This window comes from Aspergillus thermomutatus (genome assembly GCF_002237265.1).
Source record: "Aspergillus thermomutatus strain HMR AF 39 chromosome Unknown NODE_18, whole genome shotgun sequence".
Classification (NCBI taxonomy): Eukaryota; Fungi; Ascomycota; class Eurotiomycetes; order Eurotiales; family Aspergillaceae; genus Aspergillus; species Aspergillus thermomutatus.
The window spans coordinates 172,988-192,060 of NW_020798066.1; the positions used below are offsets into that span (position 1 = coordinate 172,988).

The following is a 19,073-nucleotide window of genomic DNA, read 5'->3' on the forward strand; positions in this document are numbered from 1 at the left end:
TGTGCTACTTTATAGAGAGGTACTAAGAATACTAATACCCATAAGCGGGTCTCATGACTGGCTAGTTCCAGCTAAAAGTCGTCATCAGTTACACTGCTCCAGCTGAGCTTCCATCTTTTGGTTTCATTTGGACTTCACAGTCATTCCATCTTTGACATTCTCCCTTCTAACCCCTTATCTATTCTTCCCATTGAACTCTGACATTCCTATCCCAGTTTCAAGAGTGCATATTGCAGCAATGGGGGTAAGTAGGCCATCTCTTAAAAAAAAAAAAAGCCCCGCGTCTTTTGCCCCGCTTCCCCTAATGGAGTCTTTTTCTCTGAAATGGAGGGTGATGAGAGGTGGTCAGTCGATCAAAACAAGGACAGATATCAGAAGGACAAGACTGTGTATGATGACGATGATGATGTTTATGACGACGATATAATCGACCCTCTACTGACTGGAGACTGACGATTTACTTGCTTCTGTATAACAGTTTGCCTCCAAAATTGCCAACGCTCAAAACAACCCGCAGAAGATGAGCAACCCAGGTGCTTATTCGGGAGCTCCGCCGGCTGGCTACACGGGAGGTCCTCCTGCAGCGCTGCAGCCTGGTGCTGGTGGATATGTGAGTCCACTTGTTTTTTTCGCCTCTCGTCTTACGATTTGTAGTACCATTAATCATGTATCGGCGTCATCATCGTTGACTACGGTCGCAAACAATACCTTATTGAGTTTGCTAACCGTTGATATTCGTTTATCCTACAGCAACAGCAACAACAGTATCAAGCTTACCCAGGTACTCCTTCGCCATCTACTCCTAGCAATTCGGTAAGCGCAATTTCTTGCTTACTGCTTGACATCTTCACTTTCCCCCCTCCTTTTCCTCGATTTCTTTGTCTTTCCTCAAACGATTGCCCGTTGCGCCCAACATTCTTTCCCATCGAATGAAAGGTGTCCTTCCGGTACATTGTCACTCCACATCGCTCGTCTGCCCCTCCTTCCATCAGAAATTGTCGAACCCCCATTCCTGGGACTACAAACTTCGACCTTCCCTGCCACTGCTCCGGTGATTGAAGACGCTGTCCATCATCATGTCTCGACCATATTATAACCAACAAGGATATCCATCTCAGCTTCGACCTGGTTCGGCTCAGCCTCAGTCTCCCTATCCAACATCTACTCCGCCGCCGCAACAGCAGCAATATCAGTCCTATAACCCACCGTCGGTGCCTCCAAACAAGCCAGCTCCTTCGCCTTCCCCAGGATATCCGCAAGCACCGTACAGCCCCCATCCATCGTCACAGGGCTACCCTCAGGCTTCACCCTACAGTAATGAACCTTCATATGGCCAAGGGCAGCCCCAGCAGGGTTATGGACGAACTGCCCCACCTCCACCACAGGTTCAGCCCTACGGAGCGCCATATTCTCCACAGCAACAGGCATATGTACATACTGCGTTCCCAAATCAATTTCGTTGCCGTGTTTTGCATATTCTGCGTCACCGTGCGACTTTGTTGTTCCCATCATGATTGCTGACTGTGATCGCTCGTTTAGGGACAGCCTTATCCACCTCAAGGCGCGCCGTATCAAGGCGGACCTGCAGGCCCTGGCGGGCCCCCAGGACCAGCTGGATATGGCCACCCTGGCGGCGCTCCTCCCGCTCGTGCCACTGATCAGCAGATCGGCGCCTACAGACAGCTTCTGATTGGAACCATTCAAGAGAAGAATTTGCAAAGCTTTTACCCTCCTGACAGACTGGATAGACTTGTCCAGCAGTTGGCCAATGACGCTCCCGGAAAAGTTGACAGACTTGTCCATGAGTGGTCAGTGCCGCAGGAAGTGGCAATGGATGTCATGAAACTTGCTCTTTTTGATGTTATCCTTTATGTCGATGACAGTGGTTCCATCGAGTTCGAAGAGAAGGGGATGAGAAAAGAGCAGCTTAGACAGATTCTCGGTATCGTCGCAACCGGTGCATCGACGTTCGACCAAGATGGCATCTCTGTGCGCTTCATGAACTCCAATGAAATAGGCGATGGTATCCGCAGCGTCGATGATGTCAACATGCTCGTCTCACGTGTTCGGTTCGCCGGCTTGACACCATTGGGTACAGGCTTGAGGAACAAGGTACTTGAGCCATTGGTTGTTGGTCCTGCTCGGGCCGGTCGTCTGCAGAAGCCTGTCCTGATCATCACGATCACAGATGGTCAGCCTGCCGGTGAGCCACACGACGCTGTCGCTAGCGCCATTCGATATGCCAGCGAAGAGGTATCCAGAACCCAATACGGAAGAGGTGCAGTCTCGTTCCAGTTTTCGCAGGTTGGAACCGACAACAAGGCCCGCGAGTTCCTTGCCAGTCTGGATGAGGACCCCCACATCGGCGGCTTGATCGACTGTACATCCAGTAAGTTGTCTCGCATATGCAACGCGTCCTGACCACAGAACACTAGGCTAACAGAATGGCCAGACTTCGAAGTCGAACAAGATGAGATGTCTCGCGCCAACCCTCCAATTCATCTGACTCGCGAGCTCTGGGTAGGTCCTTCCAGGAAGCACTTATTGTAACTCGCTGACCATTCTCAGTGCGCCAAATTGATGCTCGGTGCCGTTGATTCCTCTTACGATACCAAGGACGAAAAGGCCGCTGGTGGCCCCGGCGGTCCCGGCGGTCCTCCCCCTTCTGGACCTCCTCCTGGCCAGTACGGTGGTTACAACCAAGGACCAAACTATGGCCAGCAGCCCGGCTACTATAACCAACCTCCGCCATCCGGATACAATCAGCCAGGACCCTATGGCCAGGGACAAGGCTACAACCGTCCAAGCCAGGGTGGACCCCCACAGCCTGGCTATGGACAGCCGTACGGTGGATATGGAGCCCCTCCTCCATCTGACCCATACGGACGTCCTCCCTCTGGTCCTCCACCAGGTGGCTATCCTCCGCAGCAGAGACCCTATGGACAGCCTCCCCCACCCCCAAGGTACTGATCGCGAAATGGCGGATGGCACGTGACTTCTGTATGTTTCAGAGCCGGTTCGTAGTCGTTATCCTCTTTCTTTGCTATGGCAGCGTATGTAGAGCCTTGCCACGATATTGCTTATTGATACGGTCGTGAAGAAATTGAGGGGGGAGGTTCCTCTGGGAACACGTGGTGGGGTAGGATAGATACGTTGACGATGTTGTTCCATAGCTTCACCACGAGACTTGTATTCTTTCAACCATGATGATTTGACTGTGCGAGTTGTTTGACATCTTGGTGAAGGACTCTGCTTCCTCGATCTGCACTATCAGACAAGATATCTGAGATGACTGGCGAATAGAACCTCATTCAGTGCAAGGGGATCGTCGCAGCTAAGAGCCGTTGTTGACCAACCGTTACGCCCATGACGTAGGGCCACTACATGATAGGTCCACTGTGTAAGTCGACCAGTCGAATGAAGAGCGAATTCGTGGGCGTGAGGAGGAAGCCGAGCATCTACGGCAAACAGGGTGGCGGCCATGCAAACCATGAGAAGAATCTGAGCGAGATGGCTTTGGCTTCATATGGACTGGTCCAAGCCAAGAAAAGAAGCTTTGCCACCACGCTACCAAGTACGACACCCACAAGGACCACAAGGCTGCGTAAACTTCTATCAAGCATGTCCATGGTCGATAGTCTTTACATGGAACTGATGGAAGGGAGGATCATTCAGTGTCCACTGAGATTGATTCCTCAGATGTACGTACCTAATGTACCTATGTTTTCGCCGGAGGATTTCTGTGGTAGGTTCAACGTGAGGCCCAGACTTTGGAGTATGGAGCGCTCCATCCCGCCACTTTCAGGGTTGTCATCCACAGCCAAGGGGGGCTGTGCACTACTGCATTTACAACTTGACTACTCCGTATGGTCTGGTCTCAACGTCTGTGAGATGCAAGCGAGTTTTTAGTCTACTTGATCATGGGGATTACCAGGTGAATTTTAATCTTTTTTTAAAAATAGTGATAATGCTTAGTATTTGTTAAAGGGTATCGGGGTATTAATGGATATGCTGTAGCCTGGTGGTAGATATGTCACTGATGTGGTATTATTCGAAGGGAGGAGTATCTAGGAGGTGGATAGGGTGGATAGGGGAGGCCAATATACTCTGCCAACCTAAACCTCTAGGTTAATCCTAATTATTCTTAGTCCATTTTGCCCTCGTTCGTTGCGTGGCCAGCCAAGTCTATCTAATATCGACTGTCCGTAAATGAGGTTGAGATGGCCCACGCCCTCCTTGGTTTTGGACTCTGGAGGTTTCTCCGCAAGCGCAAGGCAAGTCTAAGTCTGCAAGAGACAGGGAATTAAAACAAGTAAGTAGATATCTAATAGCTGGTCGCTCATCTCTCCTTGTCCCGTCTTCAATCATTTCTTGAATCAAACCCTCAATTTAGCATTCCGCGCTGGTTACATATCTCCAATTCTCACCTGCCAGCGGCGAACCGTCCAGTCGGCCATCTTTCCGGATTCGGTCTCCCCCGCCATTTTTCTTTGATCTCGCAACTTTTGTCGCTAGTCTTTTGCAACAAACGGCCTCCTGGGGCGCCGCCTGCGGAAGGGTTCATTTCTTATTCTCTTCTTTCTCTCTGATCTCTAGCTAGACTACTGGTTTAGGACTGCTTTGTTTGTTTATACTTTTTATCTTCTCTCTCTCTTGTACGGGTTTTGCAAGCTGGTTTCCTTTCTTCTCTTTCTTTCTCCAAATACCCATCGTGTCGGTTTACGGTCTGTCTTCATTGACCTGTTGCACTACCCACCACAGTCGTTTCTGTTTCGAGTAAGCAGTCTCTCACCTTGTCGGCAAATTTCCGGCGATCGTCGCAACAGCAGAGTCTCACGAAATCCGAAAGTTTCGTCCCCGGGTTGCAGCAAATGTGGTAATCGTGGTAGGACGTCGGGGTTAAAGCATGAGCCAGCATCGTCGGTTATGATTATATCTTTACGACTATACCTTACCTATATTTCGCTCGATTCTGATACTCCAGTCGACGAATCAGAAAAAGTGGTAGATCGAGGGGCGGATCTGGAACAACAAAGTGAGAGATATCGTTAGTGAGCGCCATCTTGCAATGTCCGGACAGGATGCGTCAAGAGATGGGACTCGAATTACGGAAGACACAATTCGAGAGGAGGATCAGGCAGTGACCGAGCAGAGTCCAGCACAGGGCTCCAATCTCTCGACGAGTCACCCCCCGAATAACAGGCCTGCACGAGAGAGTGTCGCTCATCCTCGATCTTCCATGTCGCCGTCTCGAATGTCGTCGGATCTCGGCCGAAGATTATCACAGCAGCATCATGTTCGGTTTTCTACAGACCTCGAGCGACCTATTGTCGAGGAATCAAGCCACGCTCGACGTGGTGCTAGGGGCCTGACAATCGATACGAGTATCACGAACACTGCTGTTCCCCCGGTGCGTTCGCCTGTCACATCACCAGAGCGCGGGCCGACTTCACCGCTATCCCCCAATAGCGCTCTTCCTCCAACGTCTCCGCAGAGTCCAGATGCCGGTCGCTCACGATCCCGAAATCGCGGATATTCACTTCGGCGTACAATTTTCGCAAAGAACATCCAGACGCAATCTGATGTCACATCGCCGGGGGGTATTGAGTTGGGCCCAGCGGTTGGCTCGCAGCAGCAGCCGGAAACATCGACAGCGAATAGTCAGCCACAGACCACGGGAGACGAGAAACACTCGGTAGTCGTGCGTCCAACAATCACGTCGGAATCCACCACCAAGGATGACGGCTCAACGACGTACTACTCTGATCCCAAGGACGGCAGGCACCCTTCTATGACTGTTTCGTATGAGAGATGGTTGAAGCGGAAAGCTGCTTGTACAATGTTCATGGTGCGACTAGAGAATACGATTGAAACTGTGCGCAAGGCCATCCTTCGGATCAAGGAAATTCCTCCCACCAAAGACGGTCGTCATATTGATCTCGATGTGACTCGCACCGTGGACTTGATTGACGAAAGGACTGGGAAGCCATACATTGGAAACTGGATTCGATCCAGTCGTTACAGCTTCTGGAGTTTCTTTCCCAGGCAATTGTTCGCTCAGTTCACCAAGTTGGCCAACTTCTATTTCCTGGTCGTGGCTATCCTGCAGATGATCCCGGGTTTGAGTACCACAGGTACTTTTACTACACTGATCCCTCTTTTGATTTTCGTTGGTATCTCAATGGGCAAAGAAGGGTTTGACGATTGGCGTCGTTATCGCTTGGACAAGGAGGAGAATAATCGTCTTGCATGTGTTCTTCGTCCTGGTGCCAATCTTGCCACTGCTGCGGCCGCTGGCGCCAGCGACACCGTTTCTGTTTCAAGCGATGCGCAGGATTGGGCCCTCATCAAGTGGGAGGACATCAAAGTTGGAGATGTAATCAGGCTAGAGCGTGACCAGCCTGTCCCAGCTGACATTGTCTTGCTTCATGCAAATGGGCCCAACGGTGTAGCTTACATTGAGACCATGGCCCTAGACGGCGAGACCAACCTCAAGAGCAAGCAGCCTTGCCAGCCAGTGGCTAAAGTGTGCGGGACGGTTGAAGGCATCTGCAGCAATTCCATCCACCTTGCCGTGGAGGACCCGAACATTGATCTTTACAAGTTCGATGGCAATGTGATTGTGAACGCGGAGAAGTTGCCCTTGACGAATACTGAAGTTGTTTACCGCGGCAGTATTCTTCGAAATACTGAACGTGCCCTGGGTATGGTCATCTACACTGGCGAAGAGTGCAAGATTCGAATGAACGCCAACAAGAACCCTCGGATCAAGTCGCCTTCCCTCCAGGTGAAGGTCAACCGGGTCGTTATGCTGATTGTTTGCCTCGTCGTCATCCTGGCCGTTGCTTGTACCGTTGCGTACAAATATTGGTCGGAGGATGTCGAGCGCCACGCTTGGTATCTCGAAAAGGCCAACGTTGACTACGGCCCCATTTTTACTTCGTTCCTGATCATGTTCAATACCATGATTCCGATCTCGCTTTATGTGAGTATGGAGATCGTCAAAGTTGCTCAGATGCTCTTGTTGAACGATGTCGACATGTATGATGAGGAGACCGACACACCCCTCGAAGCGCGGACATCCACGATCAACGAGGAGCTGGGACAGGTCAGCTATATCTTTTCTGACAAGACCGGTACATTAACGAACAACTCGATGCGCTTCCGTAAGATGAGCGTGGCGGGGACCGCCTGGTTCCATGACTTCGATCTTCTTGAAGAAGCTGCCCGAGAAGGTGATCGAGAGAAGCTGATCCACAAGAAACGGAGTGTCAAAGGCAAGAAGGCTTTGGCTCGTAAGTCCAACGCTTCAGATACTCGAGAAGTGTTGAGACCCTCGAATGCGTCGAACGCTCTGGATGTGTCTGGTTTGACTTCGATGGCGCCTCGAAAGATCACAAAATCCATGGCCAATCGCCGTACCACCGATATGTTGAGATATATCCAACACAAGCCCTACACCGTGTTCGCGCGGAAAGCCAAGCTCTTCCTGCTGGCAATAGCGTTGTGCCACACATGCATACCGGAGGAGGACGAGTCTGGAAACGTGTCTTTCCAGGCAGCATCCCCTGATGAACTAGCTCTGGTGATGGCTGCGCAGGAACTTGGCTATCTTGTCATAGATCGACAACCGAACACTCTGACTATTCGGACTTATCCCAACGGTCCAGAAGAAGAGCCTCAAGATGAGATCTATGAAATTTTGAATGTCATCGAGTTCACAAGCGCTCGGAAACGCATGTCCGTCGTGGTTCGAATGCCCGACCAACGCATCTGCCTCTTCTGCAAGGGTGCCGATAGCACGTTGATGCGGTTGCTCAAACGTTCGTCTCTTGCTCATGAGAAAGCAGTCGAGATCGAGCGGCGTGCCAGCAAACGCAAAGCGGCCGAGGCAATTCAGGTAATGAGACGAAATAGCGAGCACCAAAGCCGGAAGGATAGTGGGGTTAGATCCAGCTTCAGCCGGCCAAGCGTCAGTCGTCCCAGCTTCAGTCGGCCTAGCATGACGAAGAACAGACGCTCCAGTGTTTCCGGTCAGAACGTCTCTGTGTTGAGAGAAAGCATTGATGTATGGCTTCGTGATCGTGAGACTGATGGTGGTCTCTTAACAAGGGAATATGATGATGAGTACTACAGCCCGCGTCCATCTGCTCAGCTTGGCAGGCAATCCACAACTTTCTCAGACTCAGGAAGCTCTGTCAACGACGAGGACGAAGATGATCTGGTCGAGGAGGCTCTGGTAGTAAACGAATCGGCAGTCTTTGAGAGGTGCTTCCAGCATCTGAATGATTTCGCTACGGAGGGCTTACGGACGCTCATGTATGGTCATCGTTTCCTCGACGATTCCACGTATCACGGGTGGAAGGAGGCATATCATGAGGCCTGCACCAGTCTCATCGACCGTCAGGAGAAGATTGAGAAGGTTGGTGCTCAAATTGAAGCACAGCTCGAATTGACTGGAGCCACCGCGATCGAGGACAAGCTGCAAAAAGGTGTACCCGAGGCCATTGACAAATTGAGACGCGCCAATATCAAGTTGTGGATGCTCACCGGCGACAAACGTGAAACTGCCATCAACGTCGGTCATTCTTGCCGTCTGGTCAAAGACTACTCTACTCTTGTCATTCTCGACCATGAGGCTGGAGACGTTGAACGGTCAATCTTGAAGATGACTGCAGATATTACCCGAGGTTCTGTGGCTCACTCAGTCGTCGTTGTTGATGGACAGACCCTGTCGATCATCGAAGCCGACGATACTCTCCGGGCTCAGTTCTTCAAGCTGGCCATTCTGGTTGATTCTGTCATCTGCTGCCGTGCAAGTCCTAAACAAAAGGCATTCCTTGTCAAGTCAATCCGGCTTCAAGTCAAGGACTCTGTCACTCTTGCGATTGGCGATGGTGCCAACGATATTGCCATGATTCAGGAGGCCCATGTTGGAATTGGTATCACAGGCAAGGAAGGCTTGCAAGCAGCTCGAATCTCCGACTACTCGATCGCCCAGTTTAGATTCTTGTTAAAGCTACTTCTTGTTCATGGGCGGTGGAATTACATCCGAGCCTGCAAATACACGCTTGGTACGTTCTGGAAGGAAATGCTGTTTTACTTGACCCAGGCGCTGTATCAGCGCTGGAATGGCTACACTGGAACCAGCTTGTACGAGCCATGGGGGTTGAGTATGTTTAATACTTTGTTCACGTCACTCGCTGTCATATTCCTTGGTATATTCACCAAAGACTTGTCTGCCTCCACGCTGTTGGCTGTTCCCGAGTTGTACACCAAAGGTCAGCGTCATGGCGGGTTCAACATCAAGCTCTACCTTGGGTGGACTTTCATGGCCACCTGCGAAGCTATGATTGTCTTTTTTGTCATGTATGGACTTTTCGGAAACGTCCTCTTCACAGACACCGGAAACGACATCTTCTCGGCCGGGCTTCTCACCTTCTCCGCTTGCGTCATCGTCATCAACACAAAACTACAGGCCTTGGAGGTCCATAACAAGACCTATCTTTCTTTGATCGTTATCGTGATTTCAGTTGGAGGATGGTACTTGTGGAACCTGATTCTCTCCCGCCAGTACAATGTCAAATCTGGTGATGGCATCTATCACGTCCGGGGCAACTTCATCTTGCATTCCGGCCACGACCTGGCTTTCTGGGCTGTTCTCTTCCTTACGGTTGTAGCTGTTGTTGTCTTCGAGGTGTCTGTGAGCGCGATCAGGGCAAACCTCTTTCCCACAGACGTCGACATCTTCCAAGAGTACGAGCAGGACTTGGAAATCCGGAAGAGATTCGAAGAGGCCGCCGCATCCGAGTTACAGCAAGGCTGGGATCATGGCAAGAAGAAGTCGAGCTTCGAGCTGACTCGGGAAGCGGCGGAGATGGAGGCGCGTGAGAAACAGGTCCAAGAGCTTCTGGCACGGCCCAGAGTCATGACCAAGACCGGCTCTAGCCAGGTCGAAACGCAAGAAATTGATCTGAGCGAGTTGAATGGTTCCAGCAGGGATGTCTCTGGACACGCGACGGAAGATGAGGGGACGAGCATGCCGCGCCGATCAGTCGAAATTCAGGAGTTGTTTTCCAAGGGGTTTGGAGCCATTCGAAAGGGCCACCTCAAATGATTCCCTTGTGTTTTGTTTTTCTCTGTTCCACTTTTTGGCTTCATAGAGCGTCATGGCGTTGGCACCGTATACCCCGGGATACCAGTCCGTTCTTTCGTTTGTTGGCTCTTACTGTTGTATACCATTCCTGCACAACTGTACATGAACTTGAGATCAGTATATTCATACCCACTGTTGACCGTGTGTGTCTCGATAGAATATGACGATTACTGTGTCCTTTTGTTTTCTCCATGGAGTATGTTCACTCGAGTTTGTTCTCGGAGTATTTACGGAGTAACTGACAGAATCTGTATGGAGACTGCCAGGATTCCGCTTCCCTATTCCTATCGTAGACCAAGCCGAAATCCCGAAGCGTCATCGAGGTCGGCATCTGCCAAAGCACAGACCCAAAGACTATTGGAACCAAATGGGGCAGAGGGAGACTGTTGCCGCGGTAAGAAGCAGCAAACTACCAAGAGTGTGATGGAGGTCGACTCCAGTGGCGACTGGCAGTGTGTAGAGGTGCAAGGTACAGTTGACGAGGGATGTGCCAGTAAACGGGCAATGTAAGCCAAACTTTACACTTATGTCATCGATGGCCTTTTGCTGGCAGTGTTTTCCTATGGCAAAACAAGGACAATGCTGGCCAAGCTGGAAAGCTGGCACTTGGCAGTGTCGTTCTTCGGGAACTCGGGTCGGAGTTGGACTAAGCCATAAAGCCACAGGCTTGAACTGAGAATCGAGGGACTGTACGGAGTAACTTTGTGAGTGTGAGTGTGTGACTGACTGGATCCGTATCCGAGGAAGCCTCCACGAGAGACCCAGATAGGTGTGGTGTGGTGGCAGGACAGGATGACTGGAAGTGCTGTAGTTAAGCCCAGAGTGGTCTAGCGGCTGGGGTTCCAGGGGTTACGATGGATCGTGATGCGGGTGGCTAGAGGTGGGTTGGGCCAATCAGAAGGTCAGCCATCGGATAGAGGGCGCACGGATCATCGATGAGGGACCATGAGGTGTTGTGTGTTATGTTACCACTTACCTTACTCCGTACAGACATAGGTATCACTGAATAGAGTGTTTGAGTCTGTCGCTTGATGTTTCTGGTTCCTTGCTGCTTGCGTCGGTTGTAGCGATCTGAGACGCTACCTGATATACGGAGTAGTTTTATGTGTATGGGCTCTGTGTACCTTACCTCCACTATGGACGGCGTTATCTAAGCGACAACATGAATGATGAGTGCCGGACAGGCGGCACCCCCCACAGCAGAACATCCAATAGTAAGACTTGGGTACCTTACTATTTGGCGCTGTCATTGGAATTCTGACCAATGAGCACTGTGGCTGCTTGTTGGCTGGGTCAGGGAGGGCGGGTACCTGGATCGAATGTTGATTCCAAGGATTCGACATGGCCTAACTAACCCCTTCCCGGCAAGGACGACGGACTTACTCAGGTTCTGGTCCGCGAATCGTACTCCTGACTCCTACTCCTGAGTCCTGTCGTCCTTAGGTACGGGGTACTATCAATAGTAACTGAGAAAAAAAAAAAAAAAAAAAAAAAGAAGGTTTGGGTCCAAGGACAGACAGGATTTTCGGTCCTGGAAACTTTTGTCCAGTGGCACGACCATCCTGAAACCACATACGTTGGTTAGTGGTTGCATTGGAAACCGGCGAACTGTAACAGCCAGAACGGCGGCAGTCTCCTTGGCTTTCCGTCTTGGTTTTCGATTGTGTTCGAGGCTTGGAATGGGGGTCTTGATGTTTAGGACCTTGCTTAGTACCGTTGGAGTCTTGGAGGTCGGCAAAGGTCAAGTGGCTGCTCCACTCACTGATCGAATTCTGATGGAATACTCCAAAATAGTCCATAGTTGTTGGGATCTGATTTTTTTGTCTTTTTCTTTCCTTTTCTGCAACTAGTACTCCGTGTACATAATTGATGAGAATACCGCGGACTCCGAGTGTCCCCTGTTTCCAACACCTGACGACAACGTGCTTCAAGGCTCCAGATGAAGGAGTGGCCCGACCCGTTGTTGTACAGACAACGATGCACCACGTTGGGCGTTAGACTTGGATGTATCACATGCGGCAAACGGAATACTTGAGCTATTCGTACTCCTTGGGATCGTCAACCTCCAGAGTTGTGATACTGATGACAACAAGTAACCAGAGGCCAAGAATAGACCATAAAGCTCGTACTCGTCCGCCATAGCCTGTGAAACTGTCTGCCATTCGGTAGGTAAATGCAGGCTAGTTTCTCTAGTCGGAGTTACTATCGATACGGGGAACTATTATCAGAACTTCGTGTGTAGCTTGCATAATAATAGGCTAATAGTGACAACGTACCTAGTGAGTACGTCCTCCGTACTAGGTCGAGAGGTACGGAGTTCTCATCCACGCATACCCCTCTACTTATGCATCATAAGAAGCATTGGGCAGCAGATGCAGTTCGGATGCAGGGGCCAAAACACATTCATGATGGTGACTGGTCGTTTGCTGGGCCCCCTACTCGACGCGACCGCCATCCTGATTTTTATCCTTTTCTTCCTGTGGGACGGTACGGAGAAGGTCAGAGTCTACTCCGTACAAGGGAATTGAATCAATCAGGCAACCTGCATCAATTCGAGACTTAATAATAGATGATATATCAGATTGCTGGTAGGAAAGGGATATCCCTGTGGACTTTGATAACCACCAGACGATCAACAGTCCAGCCTGCGATCTGCCAACCGTCAATACGCATGGAATCCTTAGATAGGAACTTTGAGCCTCAGGCTCCCGGCGGAAAGTAAAACAGGAAGGAGAAAAAATACGTGACAGTTAGGTTACCGTTACATGTTATGTTGGATGTACACAGCATGCACGCCCCACGGAGAGAACGAAAGAAGTACCCTACCAGCACCTGGGTCTGTATTCTGTAAGGTAATGAAAGACAGGACAGCCTGCCACACTAGGCCCCTTTAGGCAGTTCCATCTCCTGACTGACGGCAAACCTCAGGCACTCAAACTCGTCCTTGTCTAGACTCTACTGGGGCTCTCCTCCTCCTCCTCCACCCGTTTGTTTCGCTCTCTCTCTCACTCGTTCTTCTTTCTCCTCTCTCTTCCCTCGTCCTCCCCCCCAGTCATCTGTCAGCCTTCCTTTTCCTTTCCTTTCCCTCTCTCTTTTCTTTACGGGTCACTCTTTTGTTTCTTCCATTCTTTCACTCTTTTGAAACCACTCTTTTCACTTCCAACCTCTTTTATTGACTTTCCTGGTCGTTCGTTCCACTCCTTTACGACGGCCTTGGAATCCGCTCTCTTCGTCCACATCCTCGGATTGTCATCTCGCTACGCTCCTTTATCGTCCTGACAATTACATCCAAGATATCTGCCCTGTCGCGAAGATTTAAGGATTCCATTGATCATTATAAGCTGCCTAGGCCAGCTACCCTTTTTGACGCTCCCCCATTTCTCGCCGTCCAGCTTGACGCTTCTGCGACGCCATTATCTATACCATCCACCTGGGCTTGTGGTTTTGGAAACAACTCTGTCCTTGATTCCGATTACTCCCATACCGCTGCCTTTCATTGAATCACCTTGAAATCCTCTCGCGCTTGACGCTGCTTTGAGAGACTCGAAAGAAAACATCCTTGCCTCTCCATTTCTCCTACCGTGTCGGCCGGATCGTCATTTTTCTCCCTCCCCTTCCCTTCTAACCATCGGAGCAATTGGTTATATCTCATTTCCCTTCCACTCTATATACTTCAAGTTATACTCTGCAAACAATGTCTTCGACAGACACGCCCGACCCGTCGACTATGTCGACAACCTCGACCGCTGCGAACACGGCTTCGTCATCTTCGGCCGCTTCGACCCCTTCTCCCTCCACTTCCAGTGTCACCACGGCCCCTTCAACATCGGCACCGCGCCGTCCGCCTCGGAAAAGCACTCTGACGCAACAGCAGAAAAACAATAAGCGGCAACGGGCAACCCAGGATCAGCTAGTCACGCTGGAACTTGAGTTCAACAAGAACCCTACACCCACGGCAGCCACGCGCGAGCGGATCGCTCAGGATATCAACATGACCGAGCGTTCTGTTCAGATCTGGTTCCAGAACAGGTTGGTGGAGGATAGATCCAGGCCTGCTCGATTGTAAGCACTAACCGCGCCTACAGACGAGCCAAGATCAAAATGCTCGCGAAAAAGAGTATAGAAACCGGCGAAGGCTGTGATTCAATTCCCGAGTCGATGAGACAGTATCTGGCGATGCAATTCGATCCTAGCAAAGCAGGTGCGAGAGACCCATTCGGGCGCACAGGTGCTTATGGAGCCAACGGTGCTTACCCGAACGAGGCTGCGCCCTCAGGGAAAGTTGGTGAGTTCAACTCAAGTCATCTCGCTATCGCGGAGATTGCTGATGTAGCCCAAGTCATTCATCATTTCACCTGCCGTTCCTTGACCATCGGTAGCTGGCGGCGCATCGGGCAAAACGCTATGGACCTGGTTGTCTTCTACTCCCCCGAAAAGGCCTGCATGACTTATTACATCAACAACGATTCTGCCGGATACAAAATCGAGTACCCCTTTTCCTACATCAAGAACATCACGCTCGAGTCGGGTGATCACAACGCCCAGCCCAACGGCGCTCCCGCGAGGCCCGCTGGCCTCCTTGTGGAACTCAATCGTCCTCCGTTGTTCTACATGGATTCTTCTAACTCTGGTGGATTCTACCAATGCGGTGACTTTACGGAGGATCAGCAAGCGAGCCAGATCCTGGTGCACCATCTGGGAGGTCATCCCAAGGTTCTTAGTGTCCAATTGGCCAAGTTGGTGTCGCTGGAGTCTTTCCAGAACCGTCTGGCGTACAGCAACCTTGCGATGGCTCCGCCAATGTCGCCTCATTTCATTCAGCGTCCCGCCTCCCAGCCAAACCAATTCGCGCCTGCATTCATGAACATGTATCAGGATCAGTCGACCCTGAACATTCCGGTCGCTCGCGGACACAAGCGGCAAAGGAGTCGTTCCGTCCCGGTTGCTGTTGATTTTTCTGCCATGCAGATGTCTCACTTCCCGTCTTACACCATGTCCCAGACTCCGGCCCCATACCACAACGCGGACTCGGGGATTTTTGCGCCTGTCCCGCAGTCGGCTCAACCGTTAGCTCTGAATCTGCGCATCGACACCTCTGCCTCGTATGGTTTTGATCCTCGGGGTCATCCTATGTCTGCTGCGACGACCGCCTCTCCGTCCGACTTTGCGAGCCCGTCCATCTTCGCTACCAGTGCGACTGGCGAGTCCACCCCAGTCGCTACGCACATGGGCCCTTCGTTCAGCCTGCCTTTTATGCCACCTGCGGTGGATTCCTCCAACATGGGGCATGAGGCTTCTCCATACTCGAATGTCAGCCATGCCGATCCTATGATCGCGGAACATTCGCCTCCCTTGTCCAACATGGCGCATACCCCGCAGGACATGTACGCCCTGGGGACCGACCAGCAGGCCAATTTTGCCGATGATGGGATGGTTATGAATGGAATTTTCGCTAAGCAGAGCATGGATTACTCTGTCCCCACCACCATGGGGCTTGAAGGTAACACATTCGACCTGTCCATGCAGACCTTGTCTGGCCAGGCTTCGCCGCTCCTTGCAACCGATTATCAAAGCATGGAGGGTGTTGATCTCAATGCATTAGCTCCGGGATCATGAACGCCCTGCCCCCGATTGCTCTTTCACACTCTGACTGAAATGGCTCGACTGTCGTCCTCTCCATTTGATAGTTACCCAAGCAGCGAGGTGGCTATTTTTCTCAAGCCTGCATGAGTTTTACCAAGGTTGGCTATGTTTCCAATGCCAAGGAGACATTTAAATGGACTGTCAATATGACATTCCGGTTGGACGGCAACAATGCTGTCTTCCTCAAACTGCAACTTGCCGCGTCTGCCCTCGGTGCAGGTGAATAAAAGCTTATATCGTCACATTTTTTGATATTTGCTATCGATATTTTCTCCCTTTTTCTTTTTCATTTTTCTCTTCTGTATTTATACCCTTCTATCTTGCGGCTGGTCCTGACGCCTTTAACACATCGTGTTCTTCATGTTTTGCCAAACAATTCGTGTTGGCTTTCTTCCCTACTATCCCTGACCCTTTTTTCTTTTCTTGATTTCTTTTTTGATCATGGTCAGGGTCATTTAACGTGGTTATGCCAGGAAGTGAGCAAAACGGGCGATATCTGCTGGGATTTTTTACTTCCATTGTTTTTGGTCTTCTCCGGGTCGGTGGGTCAGGAATTGTTTGCATTTTTACTTTGTGATGGTGTGATTGCTTTGGGGTTCTTGAGCTTGAGTCTCCTACTCACATCTGTTTCTTTGACTTTGATTCATCATTCTTCGCATGCATGCGGTTTTCCCGTGGTGCAGTCCTGGGTAACTTAGCCAATGCCTAGCCATCTGTTACGCCAAACCCCTTGGTAGAGTTGAGATATCCTGATTTGGATTCTTTTCGCGAGAAAGGTCGCACAGGCGGTTGGTTGGGTGCCAGGAAAACGGCAGACAAGATCCTGCCTGGCTTCAGCGCCAATTCACCTTAGGATCACAACCAAGAATGGCATGCATGTTGTGTACAATGTCTGTTGACTTGGAGGCACGAGGCCTTCTCGAGTATATCTACTCTACATATAACTAGTGTAGACGGGTATCAAATGAATATAGTACAAGTGACGAGGGGCCTCTCTACTGGCTCTCCCATCCCCTTGGCAGTGGCGCCTTCAGCCCTCGAGATTCCCTCAGATATTTCTCGACCCAAATCTCCATCCTCTCGAGGATATTCATATTCGGTCTCCCCTTGTTCGGATCTACGCCTTCGTAAACCCCATCACGACACCAGACGCTCCAAGACCCCATCATAACCGCCATGAGCACGTCCGTCCCCAACCGATCTCCAACAACAGCGATCTCATCCGCGCGCGTCACAACCCCCCGCTCCCGAAACCAATCCACGACCTCCTTTCCACAAAACGGCTTCTTCTCACTGCCCTCGGGCAATCGGAAGACAGGGATCCGCAAGGACGACAACCGCTCCTCGATCTCTCGCACCTCGGCGTCGAAGCGCGGATGGCTCCCTGCGCGGTTGGAGACGATGAGGATCGAGTCGGGGGCTGTGGACTGGTTGAAGGGCGAGGTGGGCGAGGTGCGGAGGGCGGAGAGCTTGTCTAGGATCTGGGGAGGGAAGGTGGTTGTCTTGGGCGGGCAGAGGGTGTTGTCTTTGTCGAGGACGAGGGCGCGGATCGTGGGTGATTTCGTTGCTGCTGCTGCTGCTGCTACCGGCGCTGGCTTTTCGCCGGGGCTGATGGTGGTTGTGGTGGGTTGTCTGTGGAGATGCGGACCGAGGTGTTCGGGGAGGTGGGTGAAGGTTGGGATTGTGAGGTGGGGGAGGAACTGGGAGGGGTTTCGGAGGAGGGTTTGCACTGCGTGGTTGAAGCCGCGGAGGTTGGTGTTGGGTGTGCTGGCCATTTCTGCTGAAGGTCTGAAGCTCTTGTGTATAGGAGGATAAGATGGAGGAGGATGAGCAACGTTGGAGTCAATTGGATGAGTGGACCAAAAGTGGTGGATTTAGAGAGTGAAGGTGGTAGTAGATTTCATGTTTTCATGATTGAGGCAAGATATCAATGAGGACAGTCCATGTCGCTATACTGAAGATTGCTTGATGAAGATGAAGACAAAGATCACCATCTCGAATTGATGTACGGAGAAATTAACAGCAGAGCCGCACAACTTACTTCTCCGCCTTGACTGGACCTCCGCTAAGCTTCAACCCAGTCGACTCCAGTTCATCGGCGCCGCATTCTTTCCTCTTCATTAAAAATCGGGATTTTGCAGTCTTCGAGAACGGTCTGCTTCGAATTCTGGAATAAATTACACTCCCTTTCGTCCGTTCCCTTTCAATCCATTCTCGCGCCGACCGTCCGCTTTTTTTCGCGTAACTTCGCTTGAATCGCATCCGATCCTTCAAGATGGGCAAGTTGACCAGCACCATCGGTATCCCGATCAAGCTCTTGAATGAAGCCCAGGTTCGCTATACTCTATTGCGTCCATGGAGATTAATGCATCCAAGCTAACTTTGCGACTGCAGGGCCACGTCGTAACGCTGGAGATTACTTCGGGGGTGGTGTATCGAGGAAAGCTCTTGGAGGGTTCGTTGCCCATCAATATAGCCTGGTGGTCTTAAGAGATTATGCTGACTGACTTGCCCAGCCGAGGATAACATGAACGTTCAGCTCAAGGATATCACGGTCACTGCTCGTGATGGTCGCGTGTCCCACCTGGACCAGGTCTACATTCGCGGAAGCCACGTCAAGTTCTTCATCGTGCCGGATATGCTGAGGTATCTACATCTCCACTGTTCCATTATCGGCTCCAATGCTCTAGTATTTGGTTAAGTACTGACGTCTGCAGAAACGCACCCATGTTCCGCTCGAGGGGCCAGCGCGGTAGAGGTGTCGGTCTTGCTCGCGGTAAGGCGACGGTGCAGAGGGCTCGGGGACAACGGAGAGGTTGATCTGGGTGGTTTTTGGTTGGCGTTTTTCTTTCTGTTGTTTGTTCGTCGTTCCTAATGGTACTTTGGTGGGATTGAAAAATGTGATTCCTCGACGAGAAGACCGGCGACGGGATCGTATGGCTTGCGATACCCTGCAATAATAGATTTTCGCCTCTGGTGTTCTTGCAGCGCAACGTGCAATTGTCTGTCCACGGCTGCAGGCCTCAGTGATGATTTGACTGGCGATCTAGTCTCTCCAAATCATGCATGCCCTGGTAGATAAATCCAACGCCAACTCCGAAATCTTCTCCGCCTAGTTCCCCGCAACAAACCAACCTTCTCCAATCCACATGGCAGCAGAACAAGCTGCGCTTCTTCATCAGTACGAAGTACCTGAATAATTCTACATAGACTTCATCTCAGCGACAGCCAGCGCAAGCCGACCCTCTCCCTCCCACCGAAATGACCTCCGCAC

At 51.1% G+C, this 19,073-nt stretch overlaps 5 protein-coding genes across 5 annotated transcripts; 4 read left to right on the forward strand and 1 right to left on the reverse strand.

The window, feature by feature from the left end:
- Window positions 1-238: 238 nt before the first annotated feature.
- rfeF (putative transcription factor RfeF) lies at window positions 239-2,970 on the forward strand (the record flags this gene model as incomplete). The annotated part of the gene is made up of 6 exons (XM_026762970.1): window positions 239-244; window positions 479-610; window positions 1,140-1,430; window positions 1,540-2,389; window positions 2,453-2,520; window positions 2,569-2,970. The coding sequence occupies 6 exons, from the start codon at window positions 239-241 to the stop codon at window positions 2,968-2,970; spliced, it is 1,749 nt and encodes a 582-aa protein (XP_026617765.1).
- A 2,098-nt stretch (window positions 2,971-5,068) lies between these two features.
- CDV56_109385 (aminophospholipid-translocating P4-type ATPase DNF3) lies at window positions 5,069-10,117 on the forward strand (the record flags this gene model as incomplete). Its single annotated transcript, XM_026763004.1, has 1 exon — window positions 5,069-10,117. The coding sequence occupies one exon, from the start codon at window positions 5,069-5,071 to the stop codon at window positions 10,115-10,117; it is 5,049 nt and encodes a 1,682-aa protein (XP_026617766.1).
- Window positions 10,118-13,850: 3,733 nt separating this feature from the next.
- CDV56_109445 (homeobox domain-containing protein) lies at window positions 13,851-15,772 on the forward strand (the record flags this gene model as incomplete). The annotated part of the gene is made up of 2 exons (XM_026763064.1): window positions 13,851-14,185; window positions 14,242-15,772. The coding sequence occupies 2 exons, from the start codon at window positions 13,851-13,853 to the stop codon at window positions 15,770-15,772; spliced, it is 1,866 nt and encodes a 621-aa protein (XP_026617767.1).
- A 1,022-nt stretch (window positions 15,773-16,794) lies between these two features.
- On the reverse strand, window positions 16,795-17,574 carry CDV56_109464 (phosphatidylglycerophosphatase; the record flags this gene model as incomplete). Its single annotated transcript, XM_026763083.1, has 1 exon — window positions 16,795-17,574. The coding sequence occupies one exon, from the start codon at window positions 17,572-17,574 to the stop codon at window positions 16,795-16,797; it is 780 nt and encodes a 259-aa protein (XP_026617768.1).
- Window positions 17,575-18,074: 500 nt separating this feature from the next.
- SMD3 (putative small nuclear ribonucleoprotein SmD3) lies at window positions 18,075-18,619 on the forward strand (the record flags this gene model as incomplete). The annotated part of the gene is made up of 4 exons (XM_026763089.1): window positions 18,075-18,131; window positions 18,194-18,254; window positions 18,316-18,445; window positions 18,517-18,619. 4 exons carry the CDS (start codon window positions 18,075-18,077, stop codon window positions 18,617-18,619), a joined length of 351 nt encoding a protein of 116 aa, XP_026617769.1.
- Between the last annotated feature and the right edge of the window lie 454 nt (window positions 18,620-19,073).